At 44.2% G+C, this 20772-nt stretch overlaps 1 protein-coding gene across 2 annotated transcripts in view; it reads left to right on the plus strand.

Moving 5' to 3' along the window:
* The window catches only part of LOC139545684 (proprotein convertase subtilisin/kexin type 5-like), a 40697-nt gene extending 21946 nt beyond the window's left edge, over positions 1 to 18751 (plus strand). Inside the window, exons 9-22 of one of the 2 annotated variants that reach the window (XM_071353704.1) lie at positions 1166 to 1266; positions 4900 to 5003; positions 6383 to 6500; positions 6842 to 6934; positions 10029 to 10217; positions 10476 to 10612; positions 11162 to 11287; positions 12606 to 12708; positions 13903 to 14096; positions 14441 to 14525; positions 15315 to 15418; positions 15533 to 15671; positions 15944 to 16059; positions 17150 to 17472. In XM_071353704.1, coding sequence (XP_071209805.1) covers positions 1166 to 1266; positions 4900 to 5003; positions 6383 to 6500; positions 6842 to 6934; positions 10029 to 10217; positions 10476 to 10612; positions 11162 to 11287; positions 12606 to 12708; positions 13903 to 14096; positions 14441 to 14525; positions 15315 to 15418; positions 15533 to 15671; positions 15944 to 16059; positions 17150 to 17265 — 1725 coding nt within the window. In that variant the 3' untranslated portion in view covers positions 17266 to 17472. Of the gene's footprint in view, positions 1 to 1165; positions 1267 to 4899; positions 5004 to 6382; positions 6501 to 6841; positions 6935 to 10028; positions 10218 to 10475; positions 10613 to 11161; positions 11288 to 12605; positions 12709 to 13902; positions 14097 to 14440; positions 14526 to 15314; positions 15419 to 15532; positions 15672 to 15943; positions 16060 to 17149 lie in introns of both variants that reach the window. The other variant, XM_071353705.1, reaches the window with a different exon arrangement.
* The last annotated feature ends 2021 nt before the right edge of the window (positions 18752 to 20772 follow it).

A 20772-nucleotide genomic window follows, 5' to 3' on the forward strand; every position in this document is an offset into this window, starting at 1 on the left:
AGAACCAGCCAGGCCAACGCTGCCCTCCAGACTCACCCGTATTTGTAAACGCATAGGATCAGGTCCCCCCTGTGCATATATATCTTATTTATTATGATCTAAAAGGCTAATCGATCCTAGATCAGCACTCCTACTCTGAGACGCTTAATGAATACAGCCCCAGATCCTCTACCAGCAGGACCCAGCTTTCTCAATCAGGCCTTCCTCCCTCACTGTGACCCAGATACAAGCTGGTTTCCCCATTCTAAGCCCTTTGGTGTCTTCAGTCCAACAACAGGGATATGTTAGCGTCTATAGATGGTCTTCCAGCTCTGAAGTGACCGGCCGGTCAGTCAGCAAGGGATCCCTTTGATGGCTTTTATTGTGACTGACTGAATTTGGCGCAAAACGCTAAGCTCTCTCCCGCCCTTGATATACTAAGTCCATGCAATGGGAACAGATGTTTTTTTTTGCACCTGCAATTTTTATTTGTTTTATTTTATTACTATTATATTTTTAAACAAATTATAATAATTACCTCCTTTTTCTCCCCAGTTTCGTGATTACGATCTTGTCTCATCGCTGCAACTCCCGAACGGGCTCGGGAGAGGCCAAAGTAGAGTCGTGTCATACACTGTTTTGCCAAATCGCTCTTCTTAACACCCGCCCACTTAACCCAGAAGCCAGCTGCACCAATTTGTCGGAGGAAACACTGTTCAACTGACGACCGAAGTCAGCCTGCAGGCGCCTGGCCTGCCACAAGGAGTTGCTAGAGTGCGACGAGCCAAGTAAAGCCCCCCCCCCCCCCCGGCCAAACCCTCCCATAACCTGTACGACGCTGGGCCAATTGTGCGCCGCCCTATGGGACTCCCGGTCACGGCCGGTAATGAAACCCCAGGCTGTAGTGACGCCGCTACACTGCGAAGCAGTGTCTTAGATCGCTGCGCCACTCAGGAGGCACCTGCAAAGAAATACGTCCCTCCTTTCCACTCCCTGTGGTCCTCTTTGGCTGGGAAATGATTTCCTGGGTACCTTCGGGAACAGCAGGGTAGTGCATGTGTGTCATCTCTAGCATGGCAGCGTATCAAAGCTGGAATGTGTGCAGTCTCAGGTGTGCCTCAATCTCCCCCTGATCCACAGGACTTAACCCTCCCTCCCCTCTCTTTCCATCCTCCTCCCGCTGTAGATCACCACAGATCTGCGGCAGCGCTGCACAGACAGCCACACGGGGACCTCAGCGTCTGCTCCTATGGCAGCTGGGATCATCGCGCTGGCCCTGGAGGCTAAGTAAGCTCATTAACCTTAACTCAGGGATTCACACGACACTACCTGTGCACTGCAGTTAGTTCAGTTCACCCAGCCAGTCAGTCAATCAATCCCATTGCTTATCACAATTCTCTCCTGTTTTTTTTCACTCTTTCTTTCTCTGCTGCACCCTCTCGCTCTCTCACTCACCCACACACACCAACTGCTCCGCACACACACTCGTCAAGCGGATCAGATTGGCCACAACTCTTTGAGCGCTGCTGATGGTATCCGCGGTTATCTGGTATAGGAAAGAGAGCTGGCCGACTTTGATAAACATATTTTCGAGAGGGGCTGAGAGCAGGTCTGCTCTGTCATTTGAAAGCCAGCTTATCTTCCCCCTCTGCCTCATATTACACCCGTATGTTTATACCATAATTACACTTCAGTCAGAACATGAGAGGAGACTCTCCGACATCAGCAGGGTTTGATCTGTGGTGACCAAACGAGGTGTGTGTGTGTGTGTGTGTGTGTGTGTGTGTGTGTGTGTGTGTGTGTGTGTGTGTGTGTGTGTGTGTGTGTGTGTGTGTGTGTGTGTGTGTGTGTGTGTGTGTGTGCGCTATCCGGCAGAGTTCAAATGATTTTAGATGGCCTAGTTATTGCACAACATTAATGACAATGAAACATTTATAGAATGTGAATTATGGATGGAGTAGTGAACATTGGTTGGTTTTAATTGTCAATAAATCTGAGTTTTCATGGATGGTAAATTGGAGTTGGGACACCCTTGCTTTTCCCTTCAGAAGACATAGCTTCTTAACCTGTGAGTGCCAGTCTGTTTCTAGTCTCTTCTCAACTCCTTATGGAATTGATATGCCATGACTGGCGCCCATGCTGACAGCTTCTGGTTTTCACCTCAATTAGTTTTTTGGAAAACGTAGTGAACCGAGTGAGTGTTGGACAGCGAGCAGGAGAGCGGATGACTCCTGGGAAGTGAAACACTTAAACATACTCTCCCACTAGTGTTCAAGAGGTTGATGGCATTGGTTAGCCGTGAAGGTTTTCTCTATTCCATGATAAATTCCTTTAGGAGGCAGTACACAATGTGACTTTTTATTTGAGGGTATTTTCATACATATCTGTTTTACCGTTTTAGAAATGAAAGCACTTTGTGTCTAGTCTGGCCATTTGAAGAAGTCAGTATTTGGACAAATTCACTTAGTGTATTAAGTAGTTTAGTATTTGGTCCCATATTCCTTGCACAAAAAGCTTGTGACGGTACAAACTTGTTGGATGCATTTGCGGTTTGTTTTGTATTTTGGATGATCTTTTTGGCCAATAGGAAACTGAATGGTGAATAATGTCTTGCACCATGTTGGAGTTACTTTTATTGTAAGTAAGAGTATATATTTCTGAACACTGCTACATTCATGTGGGTGCTACCATGATTATGTATAATTAGGAATTAGTTGTGAGTAATGATGAGTTAGAAGGTTAGAGGCGCAAAGATCTTTAACCCCCCCCCCCCAAAAAAAATAATGCTAACCTCCCCTATTATTGGTAATGATGTTTTGATGTAGCCTCTGAATGACATCTCACCATTATTCATGATTCATTCATGATTTTTATCAATCATGGCAAGGATTAATTTAGAAGTGTTCAGAAACATTTATCTACTCAGGAGAGGGGGGGACTAGATGCATAAATTGCTTTCATTTCTAAACGGTAAAACGGATATGTATGAAAATATCCTCAATACATTCTGTACTGTTGTTGCCACATATGAAACATTGATCTGAAATCCAAAATGCTGGAGTATAGAGCCACATTTAAAATGTTAGCTTTACTGTCAAAATACATATGGAGGGGAGTGTATATAGAGTGGGGACTGAAATTGACACCTTATTGGCAGATGTTCATGTCACCCAACAACTGTAAATGTCTGGAGTTGCCGACACAGCGTTGGCACTTGCATTGGAACTGGTGTTTTGGTCAGATGACATGAAAAATAGAGCTCTTCGGCCTCTTACACCAGTGGTGGGTTTGGCATCAAAATGACAATTCCTATACAGAAAATAATCCCATACCTACTGTAAAATAGGGTGGTGGATCTTTGATGTTATGGGGCTATTTTGTTTCCACTGGTCCTGGGTCAGTTAAGGTCAACGGCCTCATGAACTTTACTCAGTACCAGGACATTTTTATCCAAAAACCTGGTTGCCTCTGCCTGGAGGCTGAGACTTGGCTGCAACTGGATCTTCCAGCAAGACCATAACTTAATTATTCTTCTTATTTAACTAGGCAAGTCAGTTAAGAACAAATTCTTATTTTCTGCCATGTGGGGACAGGGGCTGGGATAAAAAAATATATATATATATTATATGAGAGACAACACTACATAAAGTCAGCCCTAAGACAACATAGCAGGGCAGCAACCCAACATGACAACAACATGGTAGAAACACAACATGGTACAAACATAATTGGGCACAGAAAACAGCACAAAGGGCAAGAAGTTAGAGACAACAATGCATCACGCAAAGCAGCCACAACTGTCAGTAAAAGTGCCCATGATTGAGTCTTTGAATGAAGAGATTGAGATAAAATTGTCCAGTTTGAGTGTTTGTTGCAGCTCATTTCAGTCGTTAGCTGCCTCGAACTGAAAAGAGGAGTGACCCAGCGATGTCTGTGCTTTCGGGACCTTTAACAGAATGTGACTGGCAGAACGGGTGTTGTATGTGGAGGATGAGGTCTGCAGTAACCCTAGACATACATCAAAATCCACAAAGAAATGGTTAATTGGCCACAAAATCAACATTTTGAAATGGCCGTCTCAGTCTCCGGACTTGAAACCCATTGAAAACCTGCGGTTTTAAAATGTAACCTTTATTTAACTAGTCAAGTCAGTTAAGAACAAATTCTTATTTACAATGACGGCCTACACCGGCCAAACCCGGATGACGCTGGGCCAATTGTGCGCCGCCCTATGGGACTCCCAATCATGGCCTGATTGGTATTGGAAGGGGGTGTCAATAATTTTGACCCCTACCTTTTTTGAGATAATTTTTTTGTGTTACTTGTTAAACAAAATATCTTTCTCTGAGCAAATGTATTAGTATAATATAATTTCCCAAACATTTTAAACTTACAATATACCGTAGTATTTGAATGATTTATTCTATACGGTCATTTTTGCTCATCTTTATCAAGGGTGTCAATCATTTCAGACCCCACTCTATATCCTTGCGGAGTAGTATTTTTCTAGGAAAATCTGCGGCCTCGGAATGTTCCGAAATGCTGTGCTCAGCGGATGAGGGAGAGATGAGAGCGGGAGAAAATAATGGAGCATCTGGACAGCATATGAAGGGATTCCCAGGAAACTTGGTGACCTACTTAAAAAAATATATATAAGCACCGTTTTTACATCAAAGGACACATGGATGCCATCTTGTAATGGTTATCACGTGAGATTGGAGCTGGGAGGGAGGTGGATGGGCATACTGTATCTGCTATACCTAACTCTCCCGCTCTCTTTCTGTTACACGCAAACACCCATGCACCATATGTACATTACACACACACCCTACACACACACCCACACACAAACAGTGTTAAGTCTGTGCATATTGTTGGTTACCTGTATGTTTCTGTGGTGTTTTGTGATTTCTCCCCCAGTCCTCTGTTGTCGTGGAGGGATGTTCAGCACATCATTGTCAAGACGTCTCGAGCCGGCCACCTCAACGCCCCTGACTGGAAGACCAACGCTGCTGGATACAACGGTGCTTAACACTGCTCGCCTCCTCTCCTTCCTCAGCTACTCACCCCATTTTCCGCTCTCTCTTTCATACCCTTCACTTTACTCTTAGCCCAGTCACTCACCATAAACCATCCCAGCGCCTGCCAACTCCCTGTCAGGGATTCCATGCGGAGTACTTCGTTTCATAAGTGTGTGTGTTTGTGGAATGTGAGTGTGTGAGATTGAGACTGAAGTCCTGGAGTTTCTCCAAGCGGCTGTTTCAAAGAGGATTGGGAAAACGAGTGAGAGAGAAAAGGGAGGAGGTGGGGAGTTCATCCAGAGGAAATGGAGAGCGGAGGTTTAAAGAGCGAGGGATGGGGAAATAATATTTGATTGGCTGTGTGGATTGGGTTAATTTACTGATGTTTTGCTGTGATACTGCTTTGGTTGGAAGGCAGTTTTGATTGGTTGTTCTAAGGCGGTGGTCACCAACCGGTCGATCGTGAAGCCATTCCTAGTCGATCACCAAACATTTCTGTAAAAAAAACAATGATAAAGCCTTGCGTTCCTATGTTTTTATTTGATTTGCGCTGTTGGTGGTAGGTGCACTTCATTCAGCAGCCCTAGAACCGGGAAGGCAAAGTGTTCCCATTTTGAAGCATTTCATGTGTCTGAAGGTAGAACTCTACCTACCCGGCAGGCCCAAAGAGCAAATCAAGTGCACCTATAGGACTTCTGCTGGCCAATCCGAAACCTCATTGCTACAGAACTGTTTTTAATTGGTTAATGTTGCACAGGCTTACGTTTTTAAAGTTATGTAAAAAATATATTGTGTGTGTGTATTTATTTATTTCTGAGCGGTTGATCTTGGCTTGCATTTTGACTCAAAGTGATCTTGACTCAGACAAGGTTAGTGACCACTGTTCTAAGGCATGAATAAAAATTGGCGGAGAAGGTATCCACGCCCTTGCACAATTATTACTTAAAACATTTTTTGCTTTCAAATTTGGTGGGGGAAAAATCTACTAAGTATCTACTCCTCTGTGTAGATACTTAATTCTCTAGAATCCTGAATCAAGGCTATGATATTTGCCTGAAGTATTTATCCATTCCTCTGGGCCAAATTACTCAAGCTCTGTCATAAAAAAAGCAGTGGATACTTATCTCATGAAAACATTTCAGGTTGTTATACATTTTTGTAAACTGTCTGGATTTTATTTTTTTGGTGGGATAGGATGTTTAGATCAGGGAATTCTTAAAAACTATTCAGACTAAGGCAACACATTTGTGCTTATCGGGGCGGATCCTTCTTACAGACACTAGAAATGTATATGGTTCTGTGAAATGTATTGAAGTGATGTGTGGTTTTGAACAATTTATGATTGGCTGTGTGGATTGACTGACGGTGGGCGTGTCTTGCAGTCAGCCACCTGTATGGCTTTGGCCTGATGGATGCGGAGGCTATGGTGAAGGAGGCGGAGCGATGGAAGCAGGTCCCCGCCCAGCACATCTGTGTAGAGAGTGCCGACCGCCAGATCAGGTACTACACAGCCAACACCTCCCTAGTGTACCTGTCCTTACCCAATCAACCAACCAATCAAATGTAATCTGTTCAGAGCTATTGAGAAATACATTATATTTAACAGCAACCAAGGGTTGTGTTCATGTGTGTGTTTCTGTCCAAAAGCTCTTCATGCACCCACATGTATGGGATTTCTGCAAGCTCCTCCTGCACACTGAGCGGAGCCAGCCAAGTATTAACACACATACAAAACGCATGCATGAACACACACTAGGGCTGTGACGTTTAAATTCATTTGGGATCGTTAACATTTAGAAAAAATCCCTAGCTGAAAACGTTTTTTTCAATTAAAATCACAGTGCAGGTATCACAAAACGACCAACTGCTCCCGATCATCCATCATCATCATCATCAAGACAAAAAAATAAAAAAAGAACTAACGCAACAATGCGGTAAGTAGGAGGCCATATGCATCTTTCAAATTATCGTCGTTAACAGTTGGTAAAATGGCAGAGTGAGACAGGGAAGCGACAGTAGCGACGTCCTGTATGGCGATACTTTAAGTTAAATGAGAAGGTGGTGAAATGCAAACTTTGAGAGGTGGAAGTGAGCTACAGTGACAGTACAGGTGCAACGCTGAAAGGGAGGCACCTTGAGGCCCAACCAGTTGCTGGCAGCAGTGTGATGAGGGACGGAGTGAGAAAATCACAGCGCTGATTACTGATTGCAGTTGATATGCAGCCATTGTCAATGGTAGAGGATGTATGCCTCAATTACCTAATGGCATATCTAGAACCAGACTACAAGATGGCATGTCAAAAAACCGTGACGGCCCTGATGGAGAAATTGTACAATGGTTGATTGCTCTGCAAGTACAAAGCAAGAGCTCTCCAACACCGTATGTGGCGTTAACAACGGTTGTTGGACATCTATGAACATGTTGTCATACATCACTGCAACGAACCATCACATTGATGAGGAGTGGGACATGTAGTCACATGTATTGAGAACTGAGAACACGGAGGAGAGGCCCTCAATAGAGACCTTAAAAACATATGTGGGACCATATCTGAATTGTGAATCATGTCATTTTATGCTTTTTTTTAGAGAGAATAAAAAATTGTTTAAGTTGAGACATTTTTTACATTTCTCACATCCCTAAAATGCACACACAACACACACACACACACACACACAATCATCTAAGGGCTTGGAATCGGTTCAGCGAGAAGAACATAAAACTGGAGAACATAATTATTTGAGGAACGGAACAGAATCTGAACTGAAAACTAAAGTGATCTATACTCTTCCGGAACAGAACTGTTATTTTAAAAGGATGGGAACAGGTTAATAACTTTCTTTTACATTCTGGTCATTTTTTGTTCCATTGCAACAAAAAGCCTATGCAAAGCTCTCACTCAGAAACATATTCTAGCATCTGCCTGCTCGCTGGAAATCTTAGCCAGTGGGTGTGTGCGCGTATGTGTCTGTAGGCTACCTGCCCCTCCCCTCTGAAGCATAGGGTACAAGAGTAATTCAGAAATTAGGGAGAGATGTTTAATTAGAGAAGAGTGGATTTACTTTTTCAATGCTAGTTAAGGATGCTGGATTTATTGTATTCACGTTGGATTTATTATCTGTAAAAAGATAAGACGTGTTTTTAATTCTAGGTCTGCTCAGCACACACAGCGAACCTTTGCTCTGGTCCAACTTTAAACCAACTCGGAAGTTCAAAGACATTCAAAGTTCCTCTATAGAAGCCGCTCCTCCATATGTGTAATTCTGTGGGCCTAATTCAGATAATGCATGTCATAACAAGATGCCCAGCGCTTCAAGGCAAGCTTCCTCCAGCCTCTCTCCTCACCCTCAAAATGTCAGTTGCATCTTGCGCCTTGCACTGTGACTGGCAGCACAGTGTGTGTTTTGTCTTTCATTAGGATTAAACCATGCTGTTATGGCAAAATACTATTTTCTCTTAACGACTTTACTATACAGATTAAATCACTTATCCGCTCCACAGCAAACTGCTCTATCCGCTCTGATTGGTGAAGTAATTTAATGTCGAGCTAAATTAAAAAAAAAATAGATTTTGAGGTTTTAAAAAGGAACAGAAAGGAACAATATAAACCGGTACTTTTTCTTGGATTGAGCCGGTTCAGAACTTTAATTTGGTGGTCGTAACAAAAAAAGGAACATTTTTATAAATGTTTTGAACTAAATTATTGGAAAATAATTTTGGTTCCAAACCCTGCAATCATTCTTACATTCCCTTACAATTTGATCTGCTTGTTTTTTGGGTGCTTTTTCTTTTTTTCTCCCTTTGCAGCTGGATGTTTAATTGGGCTCCTGTTGAACACATTAAAGAGCCAATCACAGTTTAGTTTACTGGCTTTGAATGGAACCAATCCGTCTCATGTTAGTTCCCCAGTCGAGCTCCCTATCTCTCAGCCCCATGCTGGCCAGACCATAGGAATCTTATGGGAAGCCTATCTTGGTTATGTGTGTTTGAGAGAGTGTGTGTGTAGAATGTGAGTTGAGGACCGCCGGCTGTGGCCCCTCAGGTTTTTCGGGCAGAACGGAGGGTGCTTTTGGCAGTGCAGTTTGTTTTTGCTCTGGAGCTGTTCTCCTGTCGTCATCTTCCAGCAGGTCTCTGCACTGAGACACCCCTTGGCTGGCCCCTCCATTGCATTTGGTAATGTCTGGGCCTTCTCCTCCTTGGAGCATTGGAGAAAAAAACATGTAGAATCTGAAGCCCGCCAGGGAAGTCATCATCTGGTTTGTTTGTCTCCTCCCAGCCCCCCACCCAAGCCACTAGCGTACCTCACACCCCCACAGCCCCCGCAATTGCAGTTTTAAAGTATGAGATTAACTATAAAACTGTTTTTTTTCTCTCTCTCTGACCCATGGCAATCTGTGTAGAATTACAGGAAATTAGATTTAAAACGGCAACATTTTCTCTCGGCGTCATGGCAAAATGTGTAGAATTGCAGGAGATTAGCTATAAAACTACATTTTTCTCTTTGCCCCATGGCAAAATGTGTAGAATTGTAGAAAGTTACCTTGCTCAGGCCCCGTAAAATTACGGTACACCACTGCCCCAAGCACACATACATGCAGATAGATCTACACCCCAACACATTTACTCACACACACTAGTGTGGATTCTGGTGTCGTGTTTAGGAGCATACACAGGGTGTCACCCGTCCCCACTGCCATCCTCTGGCTTGGTCATCTAAACTCTGCTGTCTGTTCTTTAATGGCCCATATGCTGCGGACTCAGCTGTGAATTCAATTCTATTCAAATCAGACCAATTAAATGAAGTAATATTAACTAGACTAGAGCCTCTTGAAAGTAAATATTTGAACATTGATTGATTGTGTGCGCTCAATAACCCAGTGTTGAGATGAATCAATACTCCGTGATAGCTGGTTAGCACCTGGCTCGTTTACTCTGTGAGTTCCACTTCCTATCTTGTCAGATTTAGATTCTGATTGGGTGACTGCTCTGACACTGACATCTGATTGGTTGCTTCCCTCTGCCTGCAGGACGATCCGCCCAGAGCACCTGGTGCGCTCCGTGTACAAGGCCACCGGCTGCATCGACAACTTCAACCACCATGTCATCTACCTGGAGCATGTGGTCGTACGCATCACCATCACGCACCCACGCCGCGGCGACCTGTCTATCAACCTCACGTCGCCCTCGGGAACCAAGTCCCAGCTGCTCGCCAACAGGTGAACCTCCCCTTCAGTTCTATTCCTCTCACACTCTACACACCAGCGTTTCTTCCTGGCACTAACACAACTGATTCGACCAATCCTTAAGCCGTTGATTAGTTGAACCAGGTGTGTTGGTACTGGACCGGAATATAAAAAAAGCCTGCTCCTGTGGCTTCCCAGGACCAGGAATGAAGAAACGTTCTACTTCTGTGTCTTTCCAGTGTGTTGTCTGAATGTGGTCGAACAGTGTGGTCCCTGTGTGATTTCCTCTAGGTTGTTTGACCACTCCATGGAGGGTTTTAAGAACTGGGAGTTTATGACCACTCACTGCTGGGGGGAGAAGGCGGCTGGGGACTGGATCCTGGAGATCCATGACTCCCCCTCGCAGCTCCGCAGCCAGAAAGTCCCAGGTACAGTAGACTAGAGAAGCCACTCTGTCTAAAGGAGTGACCGTACCAATGGAAAATATGCTTTAAAAAAGTCAACTATCCCCTTAAAGGGGCAATCTGCTATTGCTGCATCCATTTTTGGACTTAGAAATTAATGATATGTACCCATTGATTTGTGAAGAATATAACATAAATGCCTCATGAGCTTAGTTCAACTGTCGTACCACATCAGAACCCCAAATATGAGCTTGTTTTCCTCCAATGTTTGTAAACGATGTAAACAAACACTATATGGTTAAAACGATCATTTTTGATGTCATGGATGGTCAGGTCTGTCTTAGCTCTGTCTTTGAATTTGAGAGTGGTTACATTTCTCCAGGCCCATCCCTAAGCTTTTTACCGGAACAGGGGCGGGGAGACCACTTTATTGTTTTGACTTAGGATTGCCTCTTTTTTTAAATGATACTCGAGATAACCACAGTTATATTGCTTAGCAGTATACCGATGTGTCCTTTTCTTTCTCTCTCTCTTTGTCTGTCTGTCTGCTGTGCTGGGCGACACAACCCCCAGGCAAGCTGAAGGAGTGGTCCCTGGTGCTTTATGGCACCTCTGTGCACCCGTACTCCTCCATGCGCAGCGACAAGCCCCGCTCGGCCGAGCCCCCTGCAGACGAAGAGTTCATTGAGGAGTACAACGGTGAGTGGGGAAGATGACGGAGGGAGGAACTGTAAGGAAAAAGAGATGGAGGACAGAATACAAGAATCCTGTTATAAGGGAGACGTTGTAGGAAAGGGGGGAGCAAATGGAGGAGAGACTAAGTGGGAAGGAAAAAGGATCAGGGCCAGGCACTTACACCAAGTGAACCTATATAGAATAAACATTTGATTCTCTCTACCTCTCTGTCTGTTCTCTAACTCTCTGTTTGCTACCTCTTTATTGTTCCTCTCGCACTACCTTGAACCGCTTTCCTTGCAGATCTCTGTACCTTTTTCTGTTTTCTCTCGCTCTGCTCTCTCCTTTACTTTCTACCATCTCTGTTCTCTCTCCCTCTCGTTCTCCCTCTCTCTGTTCTCTCCTTCACTTGCTACCCCTTTCTGTTATCTCCCTCTTCTCTGTTCTCGTCCTCCTTCTCTGTTCTCTTTCTCTCTCTCGCTGTTCTCTCCCCCTCTCTTTACCTCCGTGGGTTCCCTCTCTCGTAAAATAATAATAATAATTTGGTGGGTGCTTATACACTGAGTACAAAACCTGCTCTTTCCATGACTTAGGCTGACCAAGTGAATACAGGTGAAAGCTATGATCCCTTATTGATGTCACTTGTTAAATCCACTTCAGTCAGTGTAGATGAAGGGGAGGATGAAGGGGAGGTTAGAGAATGATTTTTAAGCCTTGAGACAATTGACACATGGATTGTGTATGTGTGCCATTCAGAGGGTGAATGGGCAAGACAAAAGATTGAAGTGCCTTTGAACAGGGGGTGTGGTAGTAAGTGCCACCGGTTTGTGTCAAGAACTGCAATGCTGCTGGGTTTTCACGCTCAACAGTTGTGGGAAGCATTGGAGAAACCTTCGGAGAGTGGGGTCGCGGAAAGGCTCTGCTATTATCGACGGCGACTCTGGAGCAGTTAGGGATACGTCCACATCGACAGATTAGAATGCGCAACCTTTCGGTTACTGACCCCACACTCTAAACTCTAGGCTACCTGCTGCCCAATGTGAGCATACTTGAGGTTACAGTGAGGCAGCTGATACTCATTAGCCTGTTTGATAAGCCACAGCACACAGCCATGGCAACAGAACATAACATTATGACCCCAACTTTTATATACGCTCGTTAGACATAACATTCTCCTGCCTTCAGCACAACAAGGAACACCTTACTCACTCACTCACTCACTGGATGGAATACCAGTCACCTCCCTTTAGTCCGTTTTTGTCTCATTCATAAAGTCTCCACCCTTGTAACATGAGAAACTGCAGTACCCATAATGCTCTGTTTAACAAATCCTCTTTACCAGGGCTCTGTGACAGTGAGTGCAACGAGAACGGCTGTGAAGGCCCCGGACCTCACCAGTGCATCAACTGCCTCCATTACTTCCTCAAGTTCAAGAACAACACCAGGTTAGCATGTCAGTGTTCTGGCTTCCTCCTGCAGGCCAAAAGCTGGGTCATGTTCATTAGACACCAACTGAAGAAAACGGACTGAAACGGGGAGGGACTTCTGCTCTTGTTCCCATTAAAAACAGCTTTAAAAAAAAATATTTTCCCCCCTGAATTCACCAACATCGGATGTTGTTCATGATTTAGGCGATAGTCATTGGTCGGACTGCAGTATTAGGAATGTTGCACCTTCTCTCACTCATTTGCACTGATTGGAGTGGGTGGTTACCCGATCATTGACACACAGTGAGAACTGTCGTGACAAGACGTGTTCAGTAGGGCATACCGTAAACGCAACGTTTTGTGAAACTAATATCTATGTGAGGAGGTTGAGTCGTGTGATCGTGTGAGGTGGGGATTGAAGTCCACTGTGATTACCTGTTGTCTTTGCGAGCAGCCGAACACAGTACACTAATAAACAAGAAGCCTGCAGGTACCTGGAGACAGCCTGTGAGGGCTTGGCTGCTCTGTCTTGTTCTGTAAAACTTCATCATTAGCCCTCCTAAGAACACAGTGTTTTTCCACTACTTCCATCCCCGGAGTGCTGGGGTGGGGGTTTGGGAAGGGTGGAAAGAAATGGGGGGGGGGGGGTCGTTTTAATGCTCATAATTATATCCCTATGTTTCTCTTTGATGACCTCGCCAAACTGGTGTGGGTGGGGTTGGCAGGGGGAGGGTGAGCCAATGTGGGAGAGAAATTTTGGAGCACACGGTTTCACCTTTTGTTTTTTTTGTTTGTTTTTTAACAGTGTGAGAGCGAAGGCTGCAAAGGAGGTTTATGGAGTCATCTCTGCAGATGTGCGTTACAAGAATACACCTGTTCACCGTACAGAAACGCACACTCCAACGCACACACTCGCACTCTCAAATGCAGCCATATAAGCCGATACGCGCACAAGCATATGATGTGTATAACCTCAGGCCGCGAACTTTGTCTGCTCCCCCAGGGGGAGAGGGGTTGTTATTCTGGAATCGTGTGGATTGAGATTTATCACAGTGGTCAGAGTGCAAAAATCCAGCCTCGCACTCAGTTTCTTTTCTCTAGCCTGTTCCCGTAAGCCGATAACCGCAATGATAATGACACATATTTCTCCTCTATCTGTCCTCCCTCCTTCCGTCCGTATCTACCCTCTCCTCCTCCCTCTCTCCGCTGCAGGACGTGCGTATCGGAGTGCCCCTCCGGGTTTTTCCGCGACGACAGGAAGCGCTGTAAGAAGTGTTCGTCTGTGTGTGAGACATGTGTTGGTAGTCGTAGCGACCAGTGCTCCACCTGCAGGCCGGGCTTCCACCTTAACGAGGGTTCCAACACCTGCGTGGCCAGCTGTGTGGACGGCTTCTATCTGGACCACGGCAAGTCCAGGTCTACACGCACACACACACACCTACACACACACACACACAAGGATTATTCTAATATAGGTCTGAAATACTTCCAGTTTTCTTTTCTCCCCGGTAGGCGGTGGATTGATTTGATTAATTGATTGATTGAATCAGTCCCAGAGAAGAGGGGAAGTAAGAAAACCAGCAGAGCTGAAAACCTTGAGGCCCAGATTTGAACCCACCCCCTCCTCCACCATCCTCAAACTCAGCCTCTTCTCCCTCACTCACCTCTGACCCCCACACCAATCCTCCTAACCCTCCCAATGCCTCTTTGGTCCCTACGTGACTAGACGTTGTCTTCTCTCGCGTTACAGATTCCAACATGTGCAGGAGATGCAACGAAATCTGCAAGAAGTGCATCACGTCTAATATCTGCACAGAATGCAAACCAGGGACGAGGTACGCCAAGGCAAACCCACTTTCCAACATCCCCTCCCTCACCCGCTGCTGGTTTCTAGTAGTAGTCGAATCACCAAACAGTCCAGTGAACCATTTTGACGTGTCTCGTGGAGTTTTTGGTGGCTTTTGATCATCTTGATTACCGTTCCAGTTAGATCGAGGGCAAAACACTTTGCAGCATCTCAGAACGTTGTGGTCTTGAACCCAGCCTGCCTCGGGTTGCTTCTGCTAGTGTTCAGTACTGTCTGAGACAGAGGTGGTAACGTGTGCAGTAATCCTTCCGAATGCCGCAAGACCACAGACAGTCACTCCTCTTCACCATTCACAGGAAAGAGGGAGGACAGAAACCCAAATCCTTTCTGGGAAATGGAACTAATATAACCCAGCCCAGCTGTTTTTCAGCTCAGTGCACCACAGAAACATGTCCTCACAGCAACTTCTCAGAATGAGGTTTAGAACCTGCTGTTCTTGAACAGACTTTTCTGAACAATCCTCTCTAGCCGTTCCAAGTATTTTAACTATTCCACAGCTAGCACACCTGATTCAACTTGTCAACTAATCATCAAGCCCTTGAAAAGGCGAATCAGGTGAGCTAGTTCAGGGCTACAAAAAATGTTTTGAAACGTGTGGGGGGTCCCAGAGAAGGGATTTAAAAACCACTGGACTATGTATAGTGTATGATTTTGTTTATGATGTCAGACTAATGTAGGAAAAAGAGAGACCGGTTGCTAGAGAGGTACGTTGTGTACTAATGTGTGAATGTGTAATTCAGTGTATTGCTCTCTCCAGTCTTCAGGGGAATAGATGTCAGATGACCTGTGACCCCGGGACCTACTACAATGGCCACAGGAGGACCTGCGTGCCGTGCCACCAAGTGTGTGCCACCTGTGCAGGTAACGCTCCTTTCTCAAAGGAAAGATGGGGCCTACTACTACTCAGTTGCCCAAAGTAAATTTCTATCTTTTGCCCAAAGTGAAGTCTCTGCACTGCTCACCGTCTCTCTGCAGGCACGGGGATGGAGGCGTGTATCAAGTGTGCAGAGAGCTACTTAATGGAGGAGTGGCGCTGTGTGTCCACATGCAGCGTGGGATACTACATGGCCGAGCAGACCTTGGACAATGGCGACGTCAACAAGTCCTGCAGGAAGTGAGTTGGATTGACGCGCACAAATTCCACACCTTCCACTTCCTCCTCACTTTTGACACCTCCTCCCTACAAACCTGGCATGTTTATCCTGGCATGTTTAACTGCCTCAAACCGGCCTCTAATCTTCCAAACATCTGTCCTATATCTGTGGTCCCTTAAACCTGCTGTTTCCTCCTTTAATCCTCTACCTCTACTCACAGGCTTTGTGGAAAGTGTGCCTTCTATTGCCCAAACTTTAGCTCTAGCCCCCCCCCCCCCCCCCCCTCCCCCAGGTGTGACCACAGCTGCTACTCCTGCACAGGGCCCGGCGAGACGAACTGCAGCACCTGTGTGAACGGCTATAACCTAGAGGCAGGAGTGTGTGTGGTCAGCACCATCTGCAAAGATGGTGAGTACTAGAGACCCCTCTAATGTATATCATAGACTCTTTATTTCAGGAGCTCGTTCTAGCGGTGGCTGGTCACTGCGCAGGTCGCAGCTTCCTTAGACTTCCGTAGACTTTCTTAGCTCTCCCCTCTCATCTAGTTTTCTTCCTATCTGCCCCTCACCCTCATCTGTCACATTCTCTTGTTATCGCTCTTTTCCATATTCTCTCCTACCTTTTAGTAGGCCCTTTTTTGTCGCGATCTTTTGCTCTTGTATTGACTCCTACCTAATCTATCCCAATCTCCCTTTTACATCTTGTCTAAATTGTGCGTGTTTAAAATGTTTTTGGCATTCCGGTGACTCAGCTAACCTTTTCAGCCCTAGCCTACAGGGCCCATTTGTCTACGAGACATGATGTTTGTGAGTCGTGACCATAGAGTTGAAAAGAAAGCCCACCCCTATCTTTGCCATTAGTGCGTCTGTGAACGCGTGGGCAACGGCATTAAGGCCAATCCATTTCTTTGCCTTCTGCTTTTATGAGTTTATTTGTGGTTCGTAAAACAAACTCTACCTACTGCACTGGGGTGTTTGTACTGTAGTTAATAAAACAGGATTTGTGGCATCTCTATGGTCAAGAACTTTCTTAAGATGTTCTGATTGTATTCAAAGTGTCATCCCCAGTCTGTCCATGACCCACTGAAACCAAGAGAAAGTGTTTTATTGACTATCTGGTAATGAATCACTTCAGCTTGTAACCAACTCAAGACACTCTCTTGGTTTTTGAGTGCACTGCAAGTTTAAATGTCCATTATTTCAAATTGAGGTTACAACAGACTGGCGACCCACTTCTTGTGTGCAAAGTCATCTCTGATGAAAAATCACTTGAAATTGTCCCTGTTTGAAACTGATTGAAATGTTTTTTCTATTTTTCCCAAAATGTCTGTTTTAACTTTCTGACATGGATCCAATCATTCCTGCTGGACTACAATCTTTCCCCTCCAATGAACTTCACATCTCTCATGGATCAAAATCTGTCACCTGACCCCTCTCCTGACCAATCCCACGGTTCTGCGTGTCGTCGTCCCCATCTCTTCTTCCTGGTCGGTGGAAAGCAAATGAAGAATTTTGGGCGGAAGGCAGTTTCTGTGTGCTCGTGAAAAAGAACAATCTGTGCCAGAGGAAAGTGCTGCAGCAACTGTGCTGTAGAACATGCTCGCTAAAAGGGTGACTGGACATCCCGCGAAGGGGATGGGGGGGGGGCGGCACCCCTCTACCCCAGCCTGCTCACTCAGTTACATAATTTATAAGAAAATCTGTGCCTCTTAAGGGACTACGTCGGAGGTGTGATGACAGAACTACAACAAACCTACCTTTTCCTGTTCTGGGACAAGTGGTCAGGGCGACAGTAGCAACTGGGCCTTACTAAAAAAATGAAAACAAATAATGTGTCGGTATTTTGTGACCAAAGCATCGATGCCAAAATAATTGTACCCTTTTCCAGTGTAGGATGTGTAGGTTGCCGGAGGAACCTTGTGAATCTGTTTCCCTTCGTGTTCCCCTCCTCGTCAAGATTAACAATGCACAGGTGAAAGCTGATGAACGTACCAACTCCCGGCTGTGTGTTTGTAAATAAACGTAAAAGCTCACTCAATAATGTGAAAACTGTCTGGGTTAAGTTTGCTATCTGCTAAGTGAGGATACATGCGCACATGAACGCACGCGCACGCACACAGCAGGATTGTGCAAACACTTGAATTGATAGTTGCGAAAATCATGTCCCCATTCTACATGTAGCAATTGTGTGCCACAGGAATTAGAGGTTGCTAAACTGTCATCTATGTTTCAGGTAGTGTGTGCGTGTGAGAGAGAAAATGTTACAGGTACCTTTGACTCACTTAGGTTCAGACAAATCATTCCACACCACATTACCTAAATCGGGGTCATGTTTATTAGGCACAAAACGTAAGAAAAATGACTTAAACAGGTAGGGACTACCTGATCTCGTCCAATAGGAAACACTTGTTGTTTTTTTTCGTACATTTAAAAAAAATTGTGTGCCCTAATGAACAAGACCCATATCTTACTGCTACATGAGACTATGGGGCCATTGCACTTTCACAAACAGCAGCACGATCAGGGCTTTATTCCACAACATTGCACGGTTACGTCATTGCATTCAAACAGAGTTGGTACTGTATTGACCTTGATCATCTAACAATTTTGATATGATAGATGTTTTTGGTGGACTTCATTTCAATTTTATTCTATCCTTGCGAGCTGCCACACATTCAAGACATGTCCGTGACGCTTTAGCAAACGGCATGCATTTCATAAAGGTCATGCTCATTAGGCACCAAACGGAAGAAAACAGATTGCATGACGTATTGAAATGTTTTCTGTTGTGTGCTCCGATGAACACGACTCAGGTTGTAAGCGCCTCAGAGTCCATGACAATGGTTGGTGCTGGAAAATGTAACCACGGTCTGTCTCTGTCACATACAGGCTATGGGACTCAACTTTTGTAGTGGTTGAGGAAAAACCTGTTGATAAATCATGTTCCAGAAGGCATACTGAGGTGGATACAGCACTGTGTTCCAATAAAGATTCTCAATGTGGGTTTATACCTTTTGAACAATTACTGTAGTTGTGTTGTACTGATGATTTGTCTTTTGATTTGAAATAAAAATTGATTGATCCCTTTGGATGAACAAAAATGTATTCTTGGTCATTGTTGAAGATTACTTAGATTTGATTAGTTGGTATCAGAGTACTAGGTTGTTTTTATTGTACACCAGTGTCAATGTTATTTATATATATATATATATTAATGGCATTACTCCTCCAAGACCTAGTCTGGGATTTTTTTTACTTCAATGTTATTTTTTTTATTAAAATGGTTAATCTGTTAATCTTTGTTTTTTTCTGCTAGGCTCTGTTGGTCATTTATGGTCGTTGTGAATTTAATCATTTCCCCACTTTATTTGGGTTGTGTTTATTAGACACAAAATGGAAAAATAACTAGCTGAAACAGGGAGGGACTACCTGGACTTGTTTTATAAGAAATGCAAATTTTAGTTTTACATTATGAAAAGTTATAAAACGTTTTCTGTTGTGAGCCCTAATGAACACAACACTGGTTGTATGATAAACCTCCCAGCCTGTTCCTTACTCAACATTATGTTCCTGTAAGTTCAAGTTTTAGCAAGAAGTTACAGGATGTATCTAATATAATTGTATTTGGTCCCATTAGCTTTTGTCCAACACATTCAAATCTACGTAGTGTTTTTAATAGTTCATTACTTTTTTTGCCATGCAGCAGTGTAGCTAACTACTGGATCTACACAAAACATTTTTGCAAAAAGAAAATTATGGGTGAAGTAGGCAAATTATTAAATTTTTCGGCATCAGCTAATGGCTGTTACGTAGACCGTATTACCGCCACGCTGGCGGTCACGAGTCATGATGACAGTCAAATTCCACGTGACCTCTTAGTCACGGTAATTAGGCTTCTCCCTGGTCTGATGCTGCTGATGGTCATTAGTAGCCTACCAAACTTGTTAACTGCCTGGTACTCAGCACTCTATTGTCCCTCTAATCACTCCGACATCAATGGAAAATCGAGTCAAACACTTCATGGCCTCTATTAAAAAGAGGATCCCATTAGCTTTCTATAAGCTATGCCTAATATATCTATATCTCAACTTTCCTAATAGTAAGTATAGCCTACTTGACTGGCATGAAAGTGAACCTGTTCGAGACAGGTGCCTGATAATGGTCCATTCTAAATCAAAACTAATTTCACACATATGCAGTACCAGTCAAAATTTTGGACACACCTACTCATTCAAGGGTTTACATTTTTTCTACATTGTAGAATATTAGTGAAAGCATCAAAACTATGAAATAACACATGGAATCATGTAGTAACCAAAAAAGTGTTGAACAAACAAAATATATTTGAGATTGTTCAAAGTAGCCACCCTTTGCCTTGATGACAGCTTTGCACACTCTTGGCATTCTCTCAACCAGCTTCATTTCAATTAACAGGTGTGCCTTGTTAAAAGTCAATTTGTCGAATTTCCTTCCTTCTTCATGCATTTGAGCCAATCAGTTGTGTTGTGACAAGGTAGGGGTGGTATACAAAAGATAGCCCGATTTGGTAAAAGACCAAGTCCATATTATGGCAAGAACAGCTCAAATAATTTAACTAGGCAAGTCAGTTAAGAACAAATTCTTATTTACAATGACGGCCTACCCCAGACGACACTGGGCCATGTGTGCGTCGGCCTATGGGACTCCCAATCACAGCCGGATGTGATAGAGCCAGGATTCGAACCAGGGACTGTAGTGACGCCTCTTGCACTGAGATGCAGTGCCTTAGACCGCTGCACCACTCGGGAGCAAAGAGAAACGACAGTCGATTATTACTTTAAGACATGAAGGTCAGTCAATGCGGAGCATTTCAAGAACTTTGAGTAGTGCAGTCGCAAAAAATATCAAGTGCTATGATGAAATTAGCTCCATGAGGACCTCCACAGGAAAGGAAGACCCAGAGATACATCTGCTGCATAGAATAAGTTCATGAGAGTTAACTGCACCTCAGATTGCAGCCCAAAGAAATGCTTCACAAAGTTAAAGTAACAGACACATCTCAACTTACATTTACATTTAAGTCATTTAGCAGACGCTCTTATCCAGAGCGACTTACAAATTGGTGCATTCACCTTATGACATC

The sequence above is a fragment of the Salvelinus alpinus genome, chromosome 19, assembly GCF_045679555.1.
Source record: "Salvelinus alpinus chromosome 19, SLU_Salpinus.1, whole genome shotgun sequence".
Classification (NCBI taxonomy): domain Eukaryota; kingdom Metazoa; phylum Chordata; class Actinopteri; order Salmoniformes; family Salmonidae; genus Salvelinus; species Salvelinus alpinus.